The sequence below is a fragment of the Schistocerca americana genome, chromosome 1, assembly GCF_021461395.2.
Source record: "Schistocerca americana isolate TAMUIC-IGC-003095 chromosome 1, iqSchAmer2.1, whole genome shotgun sequence".
Lineage (NCBI taxonomy): Eukaryota > Metazoa > Arthropoda > Insecta > Orthoptera > Acrididae > Schistocerca > Schistocerca americana.
Window position 1 is genome coordinate 1,046,594,300 of NC_060119.1, and position 23,571 is coordinate 1,046,617,870.

Below are 23,571 nucleotides of genomic sequence, written 5' to 3' on the forward strand. Positions count from 1 at the left end.
CAACAGAGTACATGGCAGTCCCACCACAACGGACTGGCTACCGTGCTGGATATCGGGTGTCAGCAAGTAAACAAGTCCATTATCATTGACAGTGCAGAAAACGATATACTACACAGTGGATGGAGGAAAATGCACCCAGGAGGGTGACCTCACCCAACAACTGGAGAATGAGCGGAAGTGAAGATCCACGTCGACAAAGGATGTGAAAGGTCTCAGTACACGATGTACACGATGCACCACATAAGACACCCTTCCCCCATTGGCTCATTCTTCAGGAAAATTTAGAAGAATGGAGGTCAAATCCTACAGGGAACTGTCACATAAAGGACGAAACATGAGAGACTCCTTTTAATCACCTCTTATGATAGGCAGGAATTCCTCAGGTCTATTCTAATCCACAGGAGGGAGTTCTGTGACTTTTATCAGTTAGGATTTTTATATGTTGCCTAAGGTTATTTGTAAATTTTTGGCATTATCCAGGGGAGGTGAACCGCATAAGATGGCCAGTTCTAGCAAAATACTGTTGTTGGGTGATCTGATTCTCAAGTTTCATACACATTATTTCACAAGGCTATTTAAGATCAAGGTCACTCAAGGCACTATCAGTTTTGGTAATTTCTGGGACAGATTTTGTTCATCATGTATTGGCACAAGAAAAGATTTTTCTTCGACTTTGCATCATGAACGCTTACATAATTTAATTAACATGTTGGTTACTCAGATGAGCATCCAGTAGTTAAGAATATTGCTATTCTAGTGTCATCTTATGACTTGAGTCATCTGAATCCAGGGCAGTGTTAACTGTTGGAAAATTTGTGCAAAGAATTTGGAGATATTTTTACTAATCGCCTCAGACTTGTAAGGTGCAGGGAGCGTAAAAGCAAACTAACTGACACAATTCCAGTCAAGCATATTCCTTGTCAATTGTCTCTCCTGCGAAAATGACAACTAAAGGTTGCAGTTGATAACATGCTATGGGAAGGAGTTATAAGACCCTCCAAATCTCCATATTCTTCAACTATTTCCCTGGTCCCAAAATCACATGGGGTGGGGTGCAACTTCTTGTAGACTACTGCACCTTCAAAAAGAATATTGTTCTACAATTCTTTCCATTACATAACACACCCATGTTTTTCATGGTTTCAAAAAGCAAAAGTGTTTACCACCTTAGATACTAATCAGGCTTATTTCCAACTGCTCTTGGCTGAAGAGCCAAAGCCAGTAAACACTTTTACGGCAGATCAAAATATTTTTGAATTCAACTGGGTCCCCTTTGGCCTGCTGACTGGAGTGGTACTGTTATCTCATATTTTGGATACGTATTTTCAATATAAAGCCTAACTGCAAAGATGATCTTGTAATTTCTGATCAAAATTTCCAGGAGCATCTAGGCAATATGAGGGAGGTTCCTAAGTGATGTGAGAAGCTGAGCTCACAGTTAAGTCATCTAAAGTACAACTTGCTAGTCCAAGATCTCCTTTCTAGGGCAATGTTTCACCTGTGGGAATTAACATCAACCAGAGATGGATAGGAGCAATTTACATTGCCCCTGCCTAAGAATGTGAATGCGGTGGCTTACTTCATAGGCATGCCAAACTTTTTCCAGAAATTAATCCTGAATTTCACCTAGTTATTCATATCACTTAATGAGCAAAAGAAAAAGTGGAGAAAATTTGAGATGAGTACTTCTCAGAAGGCACCATCTGAAGCCTTCAAGGCCATGCTGGCAAAAGATCCAATTCTCGCAATGCCCAATTTTGAGAAGGAATATATTGTCCAAGCAGATGCATCTACATCTGGGCTTGCTGCTGTGCCCCCTTCAAAAACATTCAATCTGAAGGCACCCTCTGAACTGTGTGTCTCATGGTTTTTCCACTCTGGAAGTAAAATACTCCAGGTATAAATTAGAGGCTTTGGCAGTGTTGCTTGCCCTAGGAACATTCAAGATGCATTTAAGGCAACAAATATTCCAACTAGAAACTGACAACCAAGGACTTACTTAGATGCTCATGATGTCAACGCGCATGGAACATATTGCCAGATGGGCATTAAGGATCTCAGAGTTTCATCTGAAAGTTACACACATCTGTGGAACAGAAAATGTAGCTTATGATCTTAGTCATATGCTTAGAGAGGGATAATTTGAGGGATACAACGAAATTCAGTTCACTGACACAGAATCAGACAATTTTGATGAGGCATCAGTTCCTCCTCAAGGATTAGCAGCACAAGATGTCAACCCAGAGCTGTCTCCAATTAAGGAGTGGTTAAAAAAAAAGGGCAAATCTGTAGGACCATATCTTATAAGGGGGAAAAATCTTGTGTTGCTTGGCTCAGGGGTGTCAGGGAGATAAGACTGTATGACCATCTGAATTGGAGGCACCCAAATGAGGCCACTTGGGCAATTACAAAATCAGGATGACGACTCACGAAAACTTTATTTGGAAAAGTATGGAGAAAGAAATTAGGAAGTTAATGCAATAATTTAAGGTGTGTTGTTTGCCTACTCTGAATACCTGCCAAGGACTGCTGGTCTCTAGCCTCTTGAGTGCTGATGTATAAAATGTATACTGATTATTTTGGTCGATTTTCATAGTAATGGGAGGGGAACCAATTTGCATTAGTTTGTTAGATGCATGTAGGCATTTTTGTTGCTTAATTCCCACTAAGAATGTCATTGCACCGAACACTATTAAGTGTTTTCAGGCAATATTCGATATCTTTGGACTACGTAGAACTTTCGTATCAGAAAATGTTACTGTTTTCAAAGTGGTTGAACTTATGTGCAATGCTCATGAACATCACTCTAAGTGGGATAACTTATTTTCTGGGCTAAGTTATGCGTTGAAGACAAACTATTCATGAGACACACAGAAAAAAGTCTGGCAAACTTTACGTTTTCATTTAAATCCAACTTCCCCACTCCCAACTATGGCCCCTCAACAATTTATAACCAGAAAAGATCAATGCTATGCAAATCTGTGAGATGCGGGTATGAAGATAGAGAAATCTGAAAATGAGCCATGAAAAAATGTAGGCAGACAGACCACAACACTGAAGTCAAGTGATTAGGTATTTATAAAAAAGTTTTGGTGCTGTACGTCAAGGGGCAGATAAGGTTATGGGCGAGCTTTTTCCAAGTTTTGTATGTGCTGTTCAGATCGTTAAGTTTCTCACCCAGATCACAAGACACACAAAAGGCAAAATTTGCAGCGCACTTCTCCCAAACCAAACATATTTAGGGGTGGCTTCACCTGAATGGAACTAAAATGTGTTATGTGGGTTCATGACTGTAACATCTGTCTCATGAGCTGAAGATTCCTTAAACAGTTTGTACAGTGTAATTTATTACCTCTAGAAGTGGCTGCTAGCAATGATGGGATAATCCTTGTTGAATATTTTAGAGGCCCAATACATGGAACTTTATTTTTATTCTTGTATTTAATGGCTCAGTTTTGTTTAAAATTCATACTTGTAATTTACTGAGTAATTTAAGCCAATTGTGCACACTTGTTAACCCTGTCTTGTAAGGAAGGAAGGAAGGAAGGTAGAAATGAAGACTGGGTTTAATGTGCTATACACAGTGAGGTCATTAGGAGTAGAGCACAAGCTTGGATTGTGTCAAGGAAATCAGCTGTGCTCTTTCCTGGCATGATTTAGGGAAATCACAGAAAACCTAAATCTGGATGGTCAGACGCAGGTTTGAATCATCGTTCTCTCAAATGTGAATTCAGTGTGCTAATCACTGCGCCACCTAACTCATTGCTGTCTTGTAAATCAGCTGGCAGCGTTAATTTGCTGTAGCCTAATACGGCGAATTATATAAACAAAGTCAAACAATGGAAAATACAGAATGGAATTATATAACAGACTGCCTTAAAGATTATGTCTTCTTGGTTATTGTGACAACAGTAAAGGTACTCCCCCTGTCTGTTGTCAACTATGATAATTACTAAGCAATGGACCAAGTTAAACAAATTACTACAAACATTTATATTTTCAGTAGGTTATTTAAATTGTGTGGCTCCATATTGCATATTTTTCCTGGCAACTAATTGGGAATCTTAAGCAATTATTAACGGACCTGTGAGACATCTCAGCCTGATTCTTCCCCCTGCCCTTTGGAGCATATGACAGGGAGGATGTCACAACCCTGTGGCAATTTGAATGCCATGCCAATGTGACATGCACACAGTGGCAGTAGGCCACTGAGCTTCGCTGTGTGGTGGCACTGATAAAGCTTGTCCCTGAGAGTGTGCTCTGGAAAACAAGGTTTTTGGATGTGTGCCAAGCACTGAAGTGGATAGACAGCTGCACCCATGCAAGGACAATGGCGTGAAGGACACAACACGATGTTTACAAATTATAGGAAGCTGATTTCTTGTGCCTTGGGATTAATTTATTGTCTGGATATCCTATATGGTTTGGTATATTTCATAAACAGTTGGACAATTGTGAACTCTGTTGGTTAATCGAAGGATTTTTTGTATGTAATTACCACAATTGATTATAATTTTAAATTCTGATTTGTAGTTGAGGAAATGTCTTAACTCATTTATCCTATGATATTTTAACTGATATGTTAAAACTAGCCACTGTAGCCGTATTTGAGTAACCAACAAGCTCTCTGTCCGCATTAATGGCCACCGACAAACTGTGGCCAAAAAACAGGTAAACCACCCTGAAGCTGAACAAGCTGCCAAACATGATACCCCTCATCTCAACGACTGCTTCACAGCCTGTGCCATATGGATCCTTCCCACCACCAACACCAGCTTTTCTGAATTGCGCAGGTGGGAACTTTCCCTGTACGTTCCTGTAACCCTCCAGGCCTCAACCTTCGTTAGTCACTGTCCTCACCCATCCAGTCCCCACCCTGTTCCCAGTCCAGCTCTACACAGCCGTCATTTCAACGCAACCCAGTCTTTTAATTTCTTTTATTTATTTTTTTTTATTTCTCTCCTTTCCGCTACTTACCCCCTCCCCCGTCCACACCTTCTCTGCTTCCCTCCGTCTAAATTGCAACACATCACTGTCCGCCACTCCCTACACACTATCCCTCCCCCTTCCCACCCCAGCCTCCTCCTTACCCCCACCCAGTCGTCTCTCCTATCATGTACTGGTGCTGCTGCTCGCAGTGTAGTTTCAGCTCTCTGAGACTGCAGATGTGTGCGCAAGTTGCGCTTGCGTGAGTTTGTGTGTGCATGTGTGTATGTGTGTGTACTGCTGACAAAGGCCTTAATGGCCAAAAGCTATGATTGTGTGAATCTTTTTATTGTGCCTATCACGGCTCGGCATCTCTGCTATATGGTGAGTAGCAACTTTCCTTCGGAAACTTTCCTTCTCTCGTATTGTTACATTCCATCCTGGATTTTCCATTGTTTGATTTATGAAAATTTGTGTCTTTATGATGCGATTCACTCTTTATGTACTATTTTTAGACAGGATTGCTTGAGGATGAGACTGGAAAAAAGAAAGAAAAAAAGAAATATAAATTAATAAAATAAAAACAAAGTGTAGTTTTGGAATGTATATTTCCAAAAGAATACTTTATTAGCTATGAATCCATAAATAAATTCCCCTTCAAAAGTAATGCAGAGGATTATAAGAGATAATAGTGTCAGAGGATGGGAAAGCAGTTAAGTGGCAGGCCGTGCAAGCACATTGGTTATTTGAGTGCCCGCAGGCAGCGCAACCGTCTGATTGACAGTTGCCGTGCTTCAGTTTACAAGCTTCAGAAGAATTGTCATTTGCATACTGCAACTATTGTCATTCTTCCTACAGATGTCTGGCACAGTTAAAATTTTCTCAACCAAATTTATCCATCTTCTCTTCTTTCCTCAAGGATTCAGCTTTGACAAGCTTTGCCCTCTACTCATTCCTTTTTCAGTTGTTTAATGTTTTCTCTTCCCTGAGGTTTTAACTACAGCACCACTTTATTTTGGTATTCCACAAATCTCCACCCAATGAAGCCAGTGACTGTCATTGATACCATAAATACTAAATTCATGATGGAAGTATTTCTCCTTATTTGTTTTGTACAAACTTTAACAGATCTTACAAATCTCATTTCTACTATTTGTATTTGTTGTTTTTCTTTCTTTCTTAATGCCCAAACTTCACTTTCATATAATACGGTAGTTACTGCCATTGTTTTACAGAACTTCAAGCAACTTTCTCTTAGGACTTTATCTGTAAGTAGCTTTCTTTTTGCACAAGAAACTAGTTTATACTTATATTATTAGTGCCATTACACCTGCTAAAAAAGATGTCGTTCTAAATGTAAGTGAACAGTTATTACTTTAATATTGTTTGTAAAGAGTTTTAACTTTTATTTGTTGACAACTGTTCTCAGATGAAACACAAGGGCCCAAGGGCCTGCAGCTAGTGTTCTGTCCTTTTAAGTATTATTTGGTAAAACAAAAGGGTACTTTAAAGACTCCTCATGCCCAATTTTTAAAACCATTGTGTTCATACTTCAATTCTCAAAGGACACTGTTGATATAAATATTAAAAAGCACTGGTGACAGTCTATAGCCTTGTTGGAAGTCCATCTTTGTTGTTATTGGAGGACTCAGTCCATCATTCCATTCCATTACAAACTTTGGGTTGGTACACGGGCCACAGCTAACAAGAATACGGGGTATCTGGTGTATCTCTTTTCCTTTAGTATCCTCCACATGTCTTTCCTTCTTAAAAGGCTAAAAGCCTTTCCATTATCTATGAAAGCCAGACAAGTTTCAATATGAACTCCCAGGGATTTTTAATTATACAGTTGACTATCAAAATACTGTCTTCATGTAAGTATCTTGGACCAAAACCACATTGTTACAAGATATCCTTTCCTAAAAACTGGAAAAGTTGAACTGGAAAATCTGGACAACTTTTCCACAATTAAAGAAAAATTACCACACAAAAAGACTATTTAAAGAGAAAAGCTATGGATGTCCTGAATCAAAACTGAACCCAGTTTTCATAATGATGTCAATAGTACATGTCTTGTGAAGCTCAGCCACCCAGTACAGGTAAAGGAATGTTTGTATTTACATGCAACCTAGTTTAAAGCCATTTATATTTGGTAATTTCTTGGCAATTATTCATAATAATGTTAGACAAGACCTCTTTTGTGCAAACATCAAAACACAAAGTTTTTACAGTTGTTGCGCACACTATTTTCTTTCGTTTGCCAGTCTCAGATGGTCCTGGAAGTTCTGTGTTATTACAAGTGCTAAAATTTATTCTCCTTCCTGTGTAACTAAAACTGCCCATACAATGCATTTTCTCCTTACTTTTGTAAAGAGAATGTAGGCCCTTGAAGAGGCTTATGCAGGATAGAATATTATGGAGAGCTGCATCAAACCATTCTTTGAATTCAATCCCATAGTAATGATACTTTCTTCCAGGTGTGCTAGTCTCTCGATGAAAGCATGAGAACTGTGAAACTTAGAAGGTAGGGGAGAGGTAAAGCTAAGAGGGAGGGTTGTGAATTGTACATGGTTAACCAAGCCAATAGAACAACTGCCCCAAAAGACAGAGATTCTGGGTTTGAGTCTAGGGAAGGCACACAGTTTTAATGTGCCAGGAAGTTCCGTATTAGTTTAGAGATAAAAGAAGGATAGGCTAGAAGAGGTCAGAAAGGAAGGGCATGTCATTGAGACCCTGGGATGAGATGTCCCCTCCTCATTCTAGCCACCAAGTGACCTACCCTTCCTTTCTAACCTATTTGCTTTCAATGTAATATTAATCTGTTAGCAAGTTTCTTTACCCACATTATTGTGGTAGATGCTTGCTTCTGTACAGGAATAATTTTGCTTTCTTGGCAACAGTGTTTCAAATTTACTTTGAAATATTTTTATTGTGACATTTTTAATTACAATTATTAAATGCAGAATAAAGGAATACAAGTTGTTGTACTTACCAATAATCACAGCCATAAGTTCATGAGAATGAAAAAGTTTCAATATTCTGCCTCCACATACTTTATGGAAGCCTCCATTAAAGGCAGTAAACTGTTTCTCTACACTTTTATTGAGTATGAAGTCAACATACAAGTCAACATATTCACGCCTGATGCATTAGAAAAAAAGAAGAAACATTTTGAATTAAACAATAATATAGTCATACATACAAACATGCATATTTAATAGTTCAATACTTTTGGAAAGATGTAATATTACAACATATCAGTTAATATTAAACAGAGGGAATTTCAAACAATTAATTAAATACTTATCAAGTTGCTGATACAGACTTTGTTTAAGTCCACTTTTCAAGTGGATCTGAAAATGGCCTCGGTGTGAAGGCTGAAACCAGTCATTCTCTGAATGCTGAGAAACTGATAGGAATTTCACACGATACAGAGGAGTCTATACTATCATTTTGAGCCCAAGCACCTTTACTGCACTAGGAACAGAATAATAAGGTGGTATAGTAAAAAAAATAATGTGAAATTATCCTCAAAGCCTATGAAAATGATTTGCTGAGATGCACTAATACAACAGAGTAACATATTTGTGGTGAATATGTTATAAGCAGACTCCTCTCAAGGTGAATTACCAAGTTCTTTCTAGCTACAACAACATTACAGGCTCTGTTTTGCAAAGGAAAAGACTGTACTCATTCAGATTGTGCAACATCTATTGTACAAAGACTAGTAACCTTGCATTGTAAGGTAACTACAGCCATAAATTTTGACACGTCATTCACCTATGTATGTACTGACCCAATACATCCTATTTACAATTTCTAACAATTAGTTTCACTTTACTGACTTGTTTGTGTTCTATTACATTTAAAGCTAGGGAGATCACCATTCTTTAGTATCATGATAAAATGTGTGTGAAGTGTCCCAAAATAGATTGTAATTTAGCCATTTAAAAATAAGTAAACTGTAACATTACTCACAGTCAGGAGGCAAAATTCCAGGACTATTAATAGATATATTTAAAAGTAAAGTAATTATTTCTGGGTTTCAGTGGTATCAGTTCCTTCCTCAAAGGAGAAAGAGAGATACACTTTGGAAGATTAGCAGGGAGGGGCAGATCAATCAGACCCAAGCTTTGGAGGTGTCGCCTGTTGTGACAACCAGAGGAGACAAGGATGAAGGGGGAGGTACTACAGAGAACAGCTATTCCTGTGCCTTTTTTAACACATTTTATGTTACAAAACAGACCTGAAATCACTACAGCCATGATTAATTTTATTTTTACAAGTGAAAATTAGTGGTCCTTACATAGAATTATTTTTCTGGAATGCTACTCTCATAAAGCAGTAATCAAACAGAAGGTTGGTTCACACTCGATGGCGATGTACTAGGTATATAGTCACCATAAGTCTATCTGCTCTGATTTGTCCTCGGAACCTCAGCTCATGTAGTCAGATTTCTATTTAAGCTAATTTAAACTTGGAACGATCTATAATTTAAATTGGAATTCAGAATATAATGCAACTTCACTTTTCACATATATAAAGTATCACTGCAAGGAAAAGTAACAAACACTATATAACATTTAACCACTGAAGCTACCAAGCTATAGTTAGTAAGAAAACATCTTAACCCAAGCTTATGCCAGAGTGAACACACGTTAATGGGCATCAGCAGTGAAGCATTTTCTCTGGTGTAAGCAGTAGGCAAATATGATGAGATGTTCCCTAGTGTTCCATAGGTTGTAGATCTTTAGGCAACTCAGCAAGGGAAGTTAACACTATCTCTCACCAGGATTTTTCTCTGTGTGAACTGTACGCAGAGCATTCAATGCCACAGCTTCCCCGTCCCCTCATGCACTAACTTTGTTATTTAATGTGATTTCTGCAAGCATGTAATACTGTCAGGAGAATAACATATTATGTCAAATGAAAACTTTACCTCAGACCTGCTGATTCCCACAGCACAGGTTAAGGTACCCATAAGTACATCACAGTTGTATCGCTAATTCTTTAAAACTTGGAACACAGTGTTAGGGTGCCTACCATAATACATTTCATAGTTGAGTAAATGCCCCAGCATTTTCCTTTATACATTGCTTTGCTTACTTATTTACTAACTACATACTCACATCTTGTCTCAATAAAAATCAAACCTATCTGCTGGTGGCCTTATTGAGAAGGGGGCGGGGGCCGATGCCAAGTTCATAGTGTTCACATGCTTTGATCATTTTCCTGTTCACTCCCACAGTCCACGCTACAGAAGATTGTTTACTGGCACAAGTGAATGGCTGTGAACACTAAGAAAAAGCTTTGGGAATGTCCATTCACACGATTTTTAATGACAGTGACAATTCTTTAAATGTTCAGCAATCTCCACATTCCAACAGATTCAAATAGTATAATTTTGATTACAAACAACACTAACTTGTTCTGTTGAGTAACTGGTATATTTGACCCATCTGCTTTCAAAGGCAAATTTTTAACTTCGCCATAAACTTCTCTTGTGATTTCAAATGTGAGGCAAAAGACGTCCTCAATGTCAGGCTCTTCATAATCCAGAAGATCTTGTAGACTCCTACAAAGAAAATTTAATTATCAATTTTACTTTTCTTTCATTTCAAATTAATTTTAGGACAAAACACATATCAGATGCAGCATCATCATTTGTAAAACAAATGAAATCAGTGTTGTTTGTAATTATGATGAAGCAAAAATTACTGACGAGGCTTTCTTTATACCTCCACAGGACAGGAACAGCCCAAGGGCGGTTGACATTCTATCAAGGGTTTAAAAAATTATAAACCAACTACTTCACTAAGACTAGTGTAAGCAGCACCAATCCTCCAACATATTAGACTGCAATGGATTTAGCCACTCTCCAACAACAGAAGAGAGAAAGAATGAAAAATTGAATAGAAAATTTAAAATTAGGTGTACAGAAATGTAAATAAGACAAAAGGAAATCTAAATAGTAATTTAGGACACTACTGTGTTGCTAGAAATTTGAAAAATAGCAATTACTGAGTTTTAATGCAATCCTGGAAAACTGTGCGTGGAATATACAAACTATGGGAGGATTAAAGATAGCCGACTTAACTACTTACCATGTAGTTTAGGTGTTAAGCAGTAGACTGGCATATAAGCATAACTAGGCTTACACACACACACACACACACACACACACACACACACACACACACACACACACACACACAGAGAGAGAGAGAGAGAGAGAGAGAGAGAGAGAATGTTAAGTGTTAGTTCTGAGGAAGTACATTATCTAAAAGCTTAGCTAGGCGTTCACGTATGTTTATGTGCCTGCCTTCTACTTAATGTTTTAACGGTAAATTTTTAATTATATAGTGGGTGATTATCTTTATCCCCTCCACTGGTTGTATTCCACGCAGGACTTCCCAGAAATGTATAGAAGTAAATGAACCGCTGTGACTACCTCCAATCCTGCTCAATGCTCTCGGCCATTCCCAGAACATCTTCCCTGAATCTATTTCCTGCCTCACCCCTACAACACCCCACACACCCACCCTTCTACATGCTCCCCAAAATCCACAAACCCAACAATCCTTGATGCCCCATTGTGGTTGGTCACTGTGCCCTCACTGAAAAAATTCTGGCCCTCACTGACCAATACCTCCAACCAATTGCCCACAATCTAGCCTCGCATGTCAAAGATACCAAGACTTTCTTCACTGATTCTCCACCATCCCCACCCCTTTGCCTTCTGGATCCCTACACATCCCTCATATCATGGTCCGACTGGTATTGAACACTATCTTTCACAATGTTCTTCAGACCTCAGATCCACTACCTCATTTCTCTCATGCACTTTACTAACTGTATCCTAACCCACAACTACGTCTCCTTTGAAGGAAAGGTATACAAACAAATCCACAGATCAGCCATGGGCTACCAAAGGCACTCTCCTATGCTAACCTGTCTATGGGCCATGTAGAGGAGACCTTCCTAGCCTCCCAAAATGCCAAACCCTTAGTCTGCTTCAGGTTCACTGATGATATCTTCATGATCTGGACTTTGGGCCAAATCACCCTACCTTCCTTCCTTCCCTCACAACCTCAACACCTTCTGTCCTACCTGCTTCACCTGATCCTCCTCAACCCAGTGTGCCACCTTCCTAGACGTTGACCTTGTTCTCTCTGATGGCTCCATCCACACATCTGTCAACATTAAATCCACTAACTACCAACAGTATATGAATCCCTTTCATATAAAAAAAAAAAAAAACCTCGAATACAGCCTGGCCACCTGGAGATGGAATGTCTACAGAGACAAGAACTCCCTAGCTCAGTAAGCTGAGGATCTCATCGACAGGCACTATCCCCCGGACCTAGTCTGCAAACAGATCTCCCATACCCTTCCCCTCACACTCCCAATCCTCCCGCCACCTCCAAGAACAAGCCACAAGAGTGTCCCTTTTGTCACCCAGTACCACCACTGACTGGAACAAATGAACCTCCTTCATCAGGGCTTTCATTGCCTACCTGAAATGGGGGACATCCTCATACACTCCTTCCCATTCCTCCAAAAGTCGTGTTCCACCACCCACCCAAACTCTACAATATCCTAGTCCATCCCTATGCCACTGCCAATCTCAACCCCTTGCCAGAAGGGCCACAGCCTCGTAGAAGACCCAGTTGCATGACCTGCCCAATCCACTCACCAAGCACTTCCTATTCCAGTCATCACACGTTTATCTTACATCAGGGGTAGCCATGTCATTTACCAGTTCTGCTGCAGTCCTTGCACAGCCTTTTATATTGGTATGACAACCAATCTGTTGTCCACCAGGATGAATGGTCATCACCAAACTCTGGCCAAGAGCAAAGTAGACCACCCTGTGGCAGAACATGCAGCTGAACATAAAAGCATGATTTCAATGGCTGGGCTGCTTCACTACCCAAGCCATCTGAACCCTTCCCTCCATCACTGTTTTCCTGAACTGTGCAGATGGTAGTTATCCTTAAAACACATACTCCACCCCCATAATTATCTGGGGTCAACCTGTGGGAACATACTGTTCCCACACCCTCCACCAACAGTTTCCACCCCCTCTGACCTATCATTTCCTCCCTACCTATCCTCGTCTCTCACTCTTTGTTTGCCACCCTCTGCCAATGCATCTGCCCATCTTTCCCCACTCTTTCCTTTTCTCCTCAGTTTTCTCCACCTCCCTGCCCCACAACCTTCTGATGCTGCACCTGTTGGTATTCTAATCCCTGCACACTCCACCAGACTGCCCCTCCCCCTCCTCCCCACACACAACATACACTGCTATCCCTTCCCCTTCCCCGCCCCCTCCAGATTGCTGCTTCCATCTCATGTGATATACGCATTCTGACCTGAGCTGCTGGAGTTGGCGGTCATGTGTGCATGAGGTGTGCTTGCTTGTGTGAGTGAATGGCATAAGTCTCTTTTTCTGATGAAAGCTATGGCCGAATGCTTTGTGTAAGTGTCTTCTGATTGTGCCTATCTGCACCTTAACATGTCGTCTTTATGGTAAATAGCAATCTACCTTTTCCTAAATTGTTGTAGAAGTAAAATTGGTTAAGATTTGAAATTACATGTGGCACCATTTGTAACATGTTATACAAAGCAAGACTACATACGAAACAAGAGTAAAATTTTTGCAAAACACAGCTCTTTCAGTACTCCTCAATGAAAATGGATGCTTGGTATCTGCAAAAGTAACCTACAGTAAAATACAAAGTGCATGAGAACAACAAGTGGTTGCTCCAGGGAAAACCACAGAAGGAATGAAAAACTGTGAAATGAACCAAACAAATGAAAAATGCAGCGTAAGTCACAAGTAGAATCAATTGAACAATCACCACTCAGGAGATACGAAGAAACTTGATCAGGGCCTCTACTACCTCCAATCATGTCACAAGATCAGAAATACACTATCCCAAAATCCTTCCCTCATCCCTCAGAGTAATATTTAATCATTCATGGAGACTATACAATATTGTAGTCCATCTGTGTGTCAATCCTGCTACCAATACTGCACCATACAGGTCAGGATGATAGCCCACGTGTTGAGAGATCTGGGACTAATTTCCGTGGTACTAGAGTACGCTGTTTAGGGAAAAACTGTAGGAGAAGTCAAAGACTGGAATACAACCAACAAATAACTGAGGATTCTATGTGAAAATGCTACTCTGACGTGAAGTCGTGGTGGACCACATCAAACCAGTCAGAAGGCTGATGACCAAAAACAGATGTCATTCAACTGTGGGGGTGACTCACATAAAGGGCCTAACCTATACACCCACCTACCATATCTTAACACAGTCCAATTGCAGGTATGTACTACCCTACAGAAGGCAGGGCAACAGGGAAGAACAATTACCTTAGATATGAAATGAACTACAACTATTGTGGTGGGCTGTGGCTAACTGCAAACTTGTCCAATCAGTTGCTGAAATTATGATGGTAGTCATATATTCTCGATGTGTACCAGAATTGCAGACATGAGCCTACATACAAACAAAAAATTAATTATGTAACTTAATTTTTTGAGGTGATGATTAGAACTTTATGACTACTCCTCATAAAGCCCTTCAACAACTGCTCTAGTAAGTGAGGCATCTTTTTTTTTTTTTTTTTTTTTTAAAAAAGCAGTATTGAAATGGGACACTGCTATTATTTCAAAATTAGTCATTTGTTACTGTTAAAACAATGGCAGTCCAGAAATTTACCTAGTAAATTTCTGACAGTGAGCATTTAAATTTCGTCAGTGTAATTCTTCCACATGTGGTGAATTTCCTGAAGACAAGTAAAAATGACTGTTGTTTCAAATATATCGATTAAGCACATCACATGACCGAGAAGGACCAACATGTGACTTACTGGGAGACTGATGCATCCTTAGGCATGTCAAAGACTGCAGTACATTCTATTATGCATGAATATTTAGGCTTGTGTCACTTGCAGTAAGGAACTGTAAAATTTGTACGCAACATCATAACAGGAGACAGAACCAGAATATGTTTGGACGAGCCACAAACTAAGCTTCAAATTAACATTTGGGTGTTCCAAGATGAACAAAAAGCAACAAAAGCGGTTCTTTCATGAAGAATTTGTGAGAAAAACTTGCATGTTTCTTTGGCACAATGGACAAGTCATTGTCATTGCTTTAGATGACCAAATAACAGTTAATAATGAATGGTATAAAACAATTTTATTTGCCATAAGTCATCAATTAAACCAAGAAAAACTACAAATTTTTGCATCGCTCTTCACAATAAAAATGCCATGTGTCTCACACTGTGTCAAACAACAGATTATTTAAAAAATAAATATAACAAATTAATGCTCATTGCCTGCATTCACCCAGTTTATCACTGAACAACTTATTTTTGTCACTTTATGTTGTAAACAAACGTGTGGGTGGTGATTTTCGGTACCTCAAAAAATTGTTGTATCCTTCAAAAACCATGTCTTTGAGGCACCAATACCATAGTGGAAAAAGTGTTTCCACAATTGGTTTGTACACATGAATAAGTGCATAAATTTTAAAGGTGAATATTTTGAGGAACAATAAAATTGCGTGTACAAAAAATGTTTTTCTTTCATTGTTTTTGCAAAAGCTTAAAAGTTGGCTCTCATACTTGTGCCATTTGGATCCTTTGTTCCCACATCAATTCCTCTGAACTACAGATGTGGAAACAGCCCATCTGGCATACCCTCTATTCACACAATCCTCCTGGTGTAAAGCTCCAGCAGTCCTCTACCTTCACCATAACTTTTCCTCTTTATCCTTTTATGCACCACTCCTTGCATGTCCAAACTTGGCATCACTGCCTTCCACTTTTCAATATTTATGTCTCTCAGTTTAGTAACTGTCAGTTTTTCACTTCTCATTGTGCTACCTATGTTGACAGCCACCACCTACCTTCCTCTCTGTCATCCTCTTTAGCTCCCCATGCTCTTTCTCCCTCTATATCTTTGCCTCTCCCCAAATGCCTTTTAGCCTCAGCAACTACCCATAAACAATAAATGTCGCCTTTGGTACAGGTGAGTGTCTGTGTCAGCATGTGTACTTCTTGTTTCCACCCCAGAAAGTATAAAGCCTAGTACATAGGCTTACATGTTTAGATAACTTTCACCATACCATAATCTTCAAAATAATAAAATACCTTTCCTCACATAAATAAAAATATTAATAAAAGTTAAATTTAACAATGGCAAGAAAGGAATGCATGACTGACAGATATTTTCATAAAAGAGGTGATAACTTAGAATCATTTATTTATCTAATTAGTACTAACAAGTTTCAGTTATTTCCTTCACAAGGCTATAAAGAAAAAAACACAAAGTCTTTACTATCTATATCACCTTATGTTTTTGTATTAAGTTGATAATGCTTACTTGGCCATTGATGGTGATAATCCTTTAAGATCCTGGAGCGAAACAGGTTCATTCAAGAGCTTTTTATAAAGTGCCAATGGAAAAGGTAATGCAATGATGATAAAGTTATATATAGCCAATCCACATATGAGACCTGTCAAAGAGATAACCACATTACACATGAAATGTTTATACTACAATCCATTGTCTCTACCTTCCTTAGGAGAGTAGTCTTTTACATGAAATTAATACTGAAGCATCATTTAAAAATCTACAATGACACTCTGCACTTTAGAGAATGATCACTTTTTCATTTTTTACAACAGTCACATGTGCATATCACAATGCAGTATCTGGTTTTAACCAGCCAAGTGGTTGTCTGGATAACACAATGGCAACTGCTTGCAGCACGTGCATTTGGACTGAAGATAATCGCTGCCTGGCTGAAACCGAATATGGCATTGTAAAATTCTCATGCGATTGTGTTGCAAAAAATTTATAAAAAAAGCAAAATAACATAAGTCAAACATTTAATCTCAAACGCAACATGTAATTTTTTCCAAAGAATGAAATTAACAATTTATTATTATTAATTGCAAATCTATCCTCTACAAATATAATATTAATAAAAAAGTTACCATATACTACTAATATTCATCAATTACTTCTCAATTGGGCCCGCAGCATATGTAAGGACAAAATATTACTTTCTTTTGCAGCTAACTTTGTAGAAGTTGAAAGAAAAGTCATGTTCATTACTAAAAACAAGATTATCCAGAATCCATAGTTGCAAATGATCTGTTCATAGACATCTGCTATAAAGATAAATCTTTACACCAAACAGATGAAGAAGTGGTTATGTGACTAATACTCCGAGTGTGAAAGGAGCATTTGTTATGTTCATTATTACATATGATGATGCATGGTTCTGTGACTGAATTACAGCAATAGAGAACTTTCCTTTTCCTCATTTAGCAAGTGAACAAGAAACCCGACAGAAACATCACCTTGGGCATCTCATGTTATCAAAAGTCACGAGCACATCTATCAGTTTTTTGCTGATGACTATTTCTTCGTTTAGTTAAAAGACAAATTCCAATATGCACTGCATCCCACAGTTGTTCTGGACATATTGCATCGAAAAGAAGCTGAATTTTTCTGACAATGGGCTTGTATCACAGACAAAATTAACATCTTCATAAGAATCTGTTATCCAGGGCTATTCAAAAGGAAGGAATAGATTTCAATCATTTATTGCTTCCAAACTACGAAAGCTGGAAACACAATTCTAATGTCCCTGAAAAGAGAAAAGTTCAAATTTTTATGCATTCAATGTGAACACCATGTGTTACATGACAAATATCAAAACGGTGGCTCATTTCCTGCCACACATGAAGCAGTTGGTCTCTGTTATTGAATTCATGGATTCAACAATGTGATGTCACTGACTTTGGTTGGTTGGTTGGTTGGTTGGTTGGTTTGGGGAAGGAGACCAGACAGCGTGATCATCGGTCTCATCGGATTAGGGAAGGATGGGGAAGGAAGTCGGCCGTGCCCTTTCAGAGGAACCATCCCGGCATTTGCCTGGAGTGATTCAGGGAAATCACGGAAAACTTAAATCAGGATGGCCGGACGCGGGATTGAACCGTCGTCCTCCCGAATGCGAGTCCAGTGTCTAACCACTGCGCCACCTTGCTCAGTACCGACTTTCAAGAGTGTCAGGCATAGGGGGGGGTAAAAACACAGTCCTTCACGTAACCCCACAAATAAAAGTCCCAAAGTGTGAGGTCTTGTGACCTGGGAGGCCAACTGGCAATGAAGTTGTTCAGCTGCTCCTACTCTTCTGATCCAACATTCTGGAATGGTGTGATTCAGGTAATGTCGGACACATGGCCTCCTGTCAACTTCCGTCTGAGTCAGCACGCAGATACACATTGGGAAGTAGTCATTGGAACGCAAATTTGTAGCCACTTTCCACTGAATTGAGTCTGCAATAGCTGTAGAGCAAAAAAAAAGGTCAGTGTCTGAAAATTACCCTGTAGATGTAGAAAAGTGTTATCCAAAATCAAAAAGACACCTACTCTCCAAATGGACAGGGCACTCAATAATTTGACCCTTGGAGATGTAGTAGCCAAGCCCCTCAGCAGATCGTGTGCACACAAGTCGTCTATGAGGAGGAGTGGGCAGGGGAGCACTCCGAGAAGCTCTGTCAGTGCACCTGCATCCAATGGACCTATGAGGTGCAACACAAAAAGAACATACTGCGATCTTAATGGGTGTGAGAACTTCCACTGCAACTGCTTACCTGGCTATAGTAAAAGGGACAGGAGAGGAGTGGCATCTGTCATCAATGAAAACACCCATCCCACCTTCAGTCCTATCTCCAGTAATATCACCCTTCCTGTAAGAATGGTAGTTCCTTAACTCAGCCACATTTGTAAGCAGACGCAGAATGGCCTCTCCTGGGCCAGTAGTTGCAATCCTTTCAATTACAATTGGTAACCATTTAAGTTCCACAGCAATATAGAAGACCCTGTGGGAGGAATTGATTAGTATGGTCTGCGTTTTTGTGGAAGCATCATACTTGGCAACTGGATTCTTAAAGGCAGAGAAAGCAAAAGTCGCAGGAAATGCCGGAGGCTGCACGGCTTTGAAAGCTTTGTTAGCTTAGTCATATGGCATGTGTCTTGTAACTTTCAACTGCTGTAGTTTCCTTTTCTTCTTGCAAACTTCGCACTTCTTGCACCCTACCAGATGATCCCTGATACATGAGCTGGATCTCTAAGATATAGCCTGCAAGAATATATTCAGGGGTTATTATAAATGCTGCAGTGTTTTCCAATATGCCACTGACTTTGCTCAGATAGTACTGCAGTTCCATAACATCCATTTCTTCCATTCTGCACGTAATTCCTCATGGTCCATCTCCATTATATTGGAGCAGGTAAACATGTCTTAAGACAAGTAAAGGGTGTTATGCAACTCAGGCAGAACAGGATAGCCACCTAAGACTTGGCAGTACAGAAGCTTGAATAATTGGTGTGACAAGGCAGTTTCAACTAGAAGTGTTCCGTTATGAAGTCATTTAATGCTTTTTAATGTCTTGGAAATATAGAAAGGGAATACCTTCTCTAAGATTTCTTCTGCCCTCTTGATTACAATCAAAGTGTTATGGCAGAATACTGTCTTGTTACTACAATGTGTAACAAAAAGGTATGGCCAAACTTTCAGGAAATATTCCTCAATGTGTTGTGTGGACTGGGAATTAGAAACACTTTATTTCCAAGTTAAAGCCCATTTCCTCCTCCTCTTCGTAATCACATTAATCAAGAAAAAGAAACTGCAACAAAACATACCAGGATTCCTCTTGGTTACATTTGGTGACAATGTATGAAAAGCTGTAATACTTAGGTTCACTGCCAGTGTTTGAACAAAAGTAATGTTCACATGTTACTCACTTCATTGCTTGTGTTGACATTTGACTGATACCATCGCTCTACTAGCACCAAGCACATAGCATCAATGGTGCAGTGGTCATCATGGACTTTGTTTCCAGTACACTGCAATGGAAGTGTAAGCAAATGCGGAGTTGGCACATGCTCATTTTCTGTATGAATTAGCAGATGGTAATAACCATGAAACCCAATGTTTATATTGTCAAAAATCAAACAATGGAAAATCCAGGATGGAATGTAACAATACCAGAAAAGGAAAGTTCCCACTCACCATATAGCGAAGATGCTGAGTCGCGATAGGCACAACAAAAAGATTCACACAATTGTAACTTTTGGCCAAAAAGGCCTTTTTCAGCAGTAGACATGCACACTCTCGCGCGCGCGCATGCACGCACGCACCTGTGTGTGCGTGTGTGTGTGTGTGTGTGTGTGTGTGTGTGTACTGCTGACAAAGGCCTTTATGACCGAAAGCTACAATTGTGTGAATCTTTTTGTTGTGGCTATCGTGACTCGGCATCTCCGCTATGTGGTGAGTGGCAACTTTCCTTCTCTGGTAATGTGAGAGATTTCCAGAACGACAATGTCCCAACGGGAGTACATTGGAGGAAGCGCAGTTGATGACAGCCCTAGTGTCAGCCAATTAGTTGAAATAAGTAATGCTGACCACATGACAATCTGGAAAGTGCTTCTTGAGAACCTGCTGCATCCATACCATGTACTGCATATGCAGCAACTATCTGCAGCTAAGTTTCCTGCATGGGTATACTTCTGCCAATCATTTTTTATGGAGGTGTGCACCTCGCCTGCAGTCCAGGCAGTGAAGCCACAGCAACCGTTCTCCTAAACAAACAACATTCCACTGTCACAACTAACCGTAGTCCCTGAAGTATCCCCAGAGTTAACAGCAGAAGCAGTCTGACGGCACCGGCCAGTCGCCAGCTCAGGAACCCCAGGGTTGCAGTGCCCATGCCCAACCACTGCTGATGGAGTTCCCTGTGGAAAAAAGAAGCAGCCCTCTCTTCCCCAAGTTGTGGGACACTTTTCGGCAGACACCTTTGCTGAGGCCTGTCTGCTCCGGGTGGTCCTGCCAGTAGCTAGGCTACCATTGCCATGATAGTCAGTATCACTGAGGCATGCTAACCTCCCTGACCAGCACTGAAAGTGCCTACAATAAGACAGTGTTCCCCAGGAGGGACTAACAATAGAAAAGAATGATACAACATAGAACATACATATTTTGTACATCACGGCCAAGGTAACTGTTTCAAAAAAGAAGGATTAGGAAACACTCTGATGCTGTAGCATTTACATACAATGTATTGTAACATTTGAGCCATAAATACACCATGGAAGAAAATATACTGAGTGTGGATAAGAAATGCTATGCAAGATATATTGTTTTAACTTGATTGGGCCACCTGTGGACAACAGTTTCTGTTGTAGGTGTGCTGTTGTTTGCCACTCCTGGTGTTCTAGTTGAGGTTTAAACATTTGTCTTCTTTTTAGCACCTTGAGATTTTCTGTTTTCCAATTTTACTACTGAACTCAATTTTTCATTCTTCCGACCGTTTCCTGGTTTCACTGTGGTACTTATGTAGGGGATATTAGGAAGGGTCAGGTTTCATTAGGTAAATGGTAGTCGCCCCTGTTACTTATTATGTCTTGCCTCGTATGATGTTTTGCAAGGTACTCCTCTATTTGCTTGATCCACTGGGATTCAGTGATTTTACTCTTGTTAGCTGCTCAGAATATCTTACAGAACAGCTTACAGGTTTATTTTCCCTCCAGGTGGCAATAGAAAGATCATTGCCTTCTTCTAATAGCATTGTTGTTGTTAATAGAGTTCACAATCAGGTTTGTACCATTGTCTCCAATCTAGTAGGATCTTTGGTCCAACTATCTTTCACATAAATCTCCTTTCTTGTAATCTGAGGACTCTTCTTGGTTAGGGATAGGCACATTGCTGCACTGAGGACTGGCTGTCTCACTACTGTGTTATATGTGTTAGTTTGATACGCATGTAGAGATATTATGTGGCATACGTTTTTCTGCAAGCACAGTATGCCCTATCTAGTTTGATTTTCCTTTGTTTGAGAGCTACTCTTTCACTGAGATCCATTCTCCAAAGCACTTTATGGTTCAGGCTTTCTTAATATGCTTGATAACACTGACACTCACCACTCTAGGGCCATCTTTAATACTGGTAATTAACTCAGTCTTTCCGATGATGAACAACAGACCTGATTCCCTATTATTAACTGCAGTGTTTGGAATTGCACAGAAGACCCTTGCACATTGTTTGCCAGTAATTTCAGGCCATGTATGGGATCCTTATTTGACTGCTTTGATACCCATCCTTCATCAGGTGTTCGGTGGGAGAGATCTGATCCAGTCCCTGACAGTTTTTTCCCAGAGCACAGTTAAATAATATATATGAAATATAGTCTCCTAGTCTCACCACTTTACTTAGGATTTGGCACAGTACAAGGTGGCTGGCACCAACCTACTGAGTTTTTCATTCAGTGCTAGTTCTCTTAGTATTCAGAGAGCAGTTCTACCCACAGAGTCGTATACCTTTTGGAAGTTCTGCTGTCTGGTTTGTTTCTTGCTCTACTGGAGGATGGTCTTGAGGTTTTGCATTTGTTCAATGCAGGACTCTCTGTGCTCTGGAATCTGCTTGATATTCCCCTAACTCATTGTCCAGCTGCCTCGTTAAGTGTCGTTCAAAAATCTTGGAAAAGATTTTGTGTGAGATTGCAAGGAGTGATACTCCTCCGTAATTACCGGGGTCTCTTTTGGTTTCTTTTTTTGTGAACTGGGTGGATAATGGCTGATGTCTAGTTGGCTGACAGTTTCTTGTTAGGCCATGTGTCCAAGACAGCTGTATGGTGTGTGTCCAAGACAGCTGTACGTATATGCCTATCTGCATTTTCTCCTGCTAGTTTCAGTATTTCTGCCACTAATCCAGTTTCCCAAGAGCTTTGCTCTTTTTGAGGAGATTTACAACCATTCTGACTTCTTTGTATTGGGAGGAGGGATGTGCTTGTTGTTGGGATCATTGGCTTCTCTAACTTGGAGGTGTGAGTAGGTTCTTTGGCATTTAGAGGTTCCTACAAATAGTCATCTAGTGTTTTTGTGCATTCACTATTACTGAGGAAAAGTGATTCGCCTGCTCACTGAAGATATAAAGAAGAAGGTGTGAACTGGGTCGTCTGAGGCCCTTGTATAGATCTCTACAGTCGTACATTTGAAAGTTCTCCACTGCATGCTAAATCAGTTGTTTTGCTTCCTCTTTGCCCCGCTTAAGACACTGGTTGTGGTCTTCCTTTATGTAATAAAGGCTTGTAGATTGGTGGCATTCTTGTGCTATTTCCATTTTACCCATGCTAGCCATTTGACCTATATAGCATCATCACATCTGCTGGACCACCAGGGGTGTTTTATCACGAATATTTAATAATTGGTTGCCAGAATATTTACTTGCATTATTTACATTTGATGTGTTTGAAAATTATTCCTGAGATGTGTGTGTTACTAGTATTTACTGCAGGTGGCCTCTGAAGCATTTTGTAAATCAGAATAATTTGTTGAATCACTGCTTATGACAGAGAGGTGTACTCAACACAAATGATATCCACACTTAGAACAACCAATCTTCCAACACTTTTGTACAGCAATTTAAGGGATAATACACAAACTGAAATCTAATCTGCTTGACACCTGCTCCATAGAATTTCTGAATGTGGTGTAGTAGTAGTAGTAGTAGTAGAAGTGGTTTGCACACACACACACACACACACACACA

The 23,571-nt window shown here is 39.8% G+C and overlaps 1 protein-coding gene across 3 annotated transcripts in view; it reads right to left on the reverse strand.

The window, feature by feature from the left end:
* The window catches only part of LOC124616941 (probable E3 ubiquitin-protein ligase HERC4), a 208,849-nt gene that overhangs the window by 25,052 nt on the left and 160,226 nt on the right, over positions 1-23,571 (reverse strand). For all 3 annotated transcript variants that reach the window (XM_047145226.1, XM_047145225.1, XM_047145227.1), the window contains exons 18-20: positions 16,333-16,465; positions 10,352-10,501; positions 7,919-8,067 (exon numbers count right to left, since the gene is read on the reverse strand). In XM_047145226.1, the coding sequence (XP_047001182.1) occupies positions 7,919-8,067; positions 10,352-10,501; positions 16,333-16,465 (432 nt within the window). The remainder of the gene's footprint in view (positions 1-7,918; positions 8,068-10,351; positions 10,502-16,332; positions 16,466-23,571) is intronic.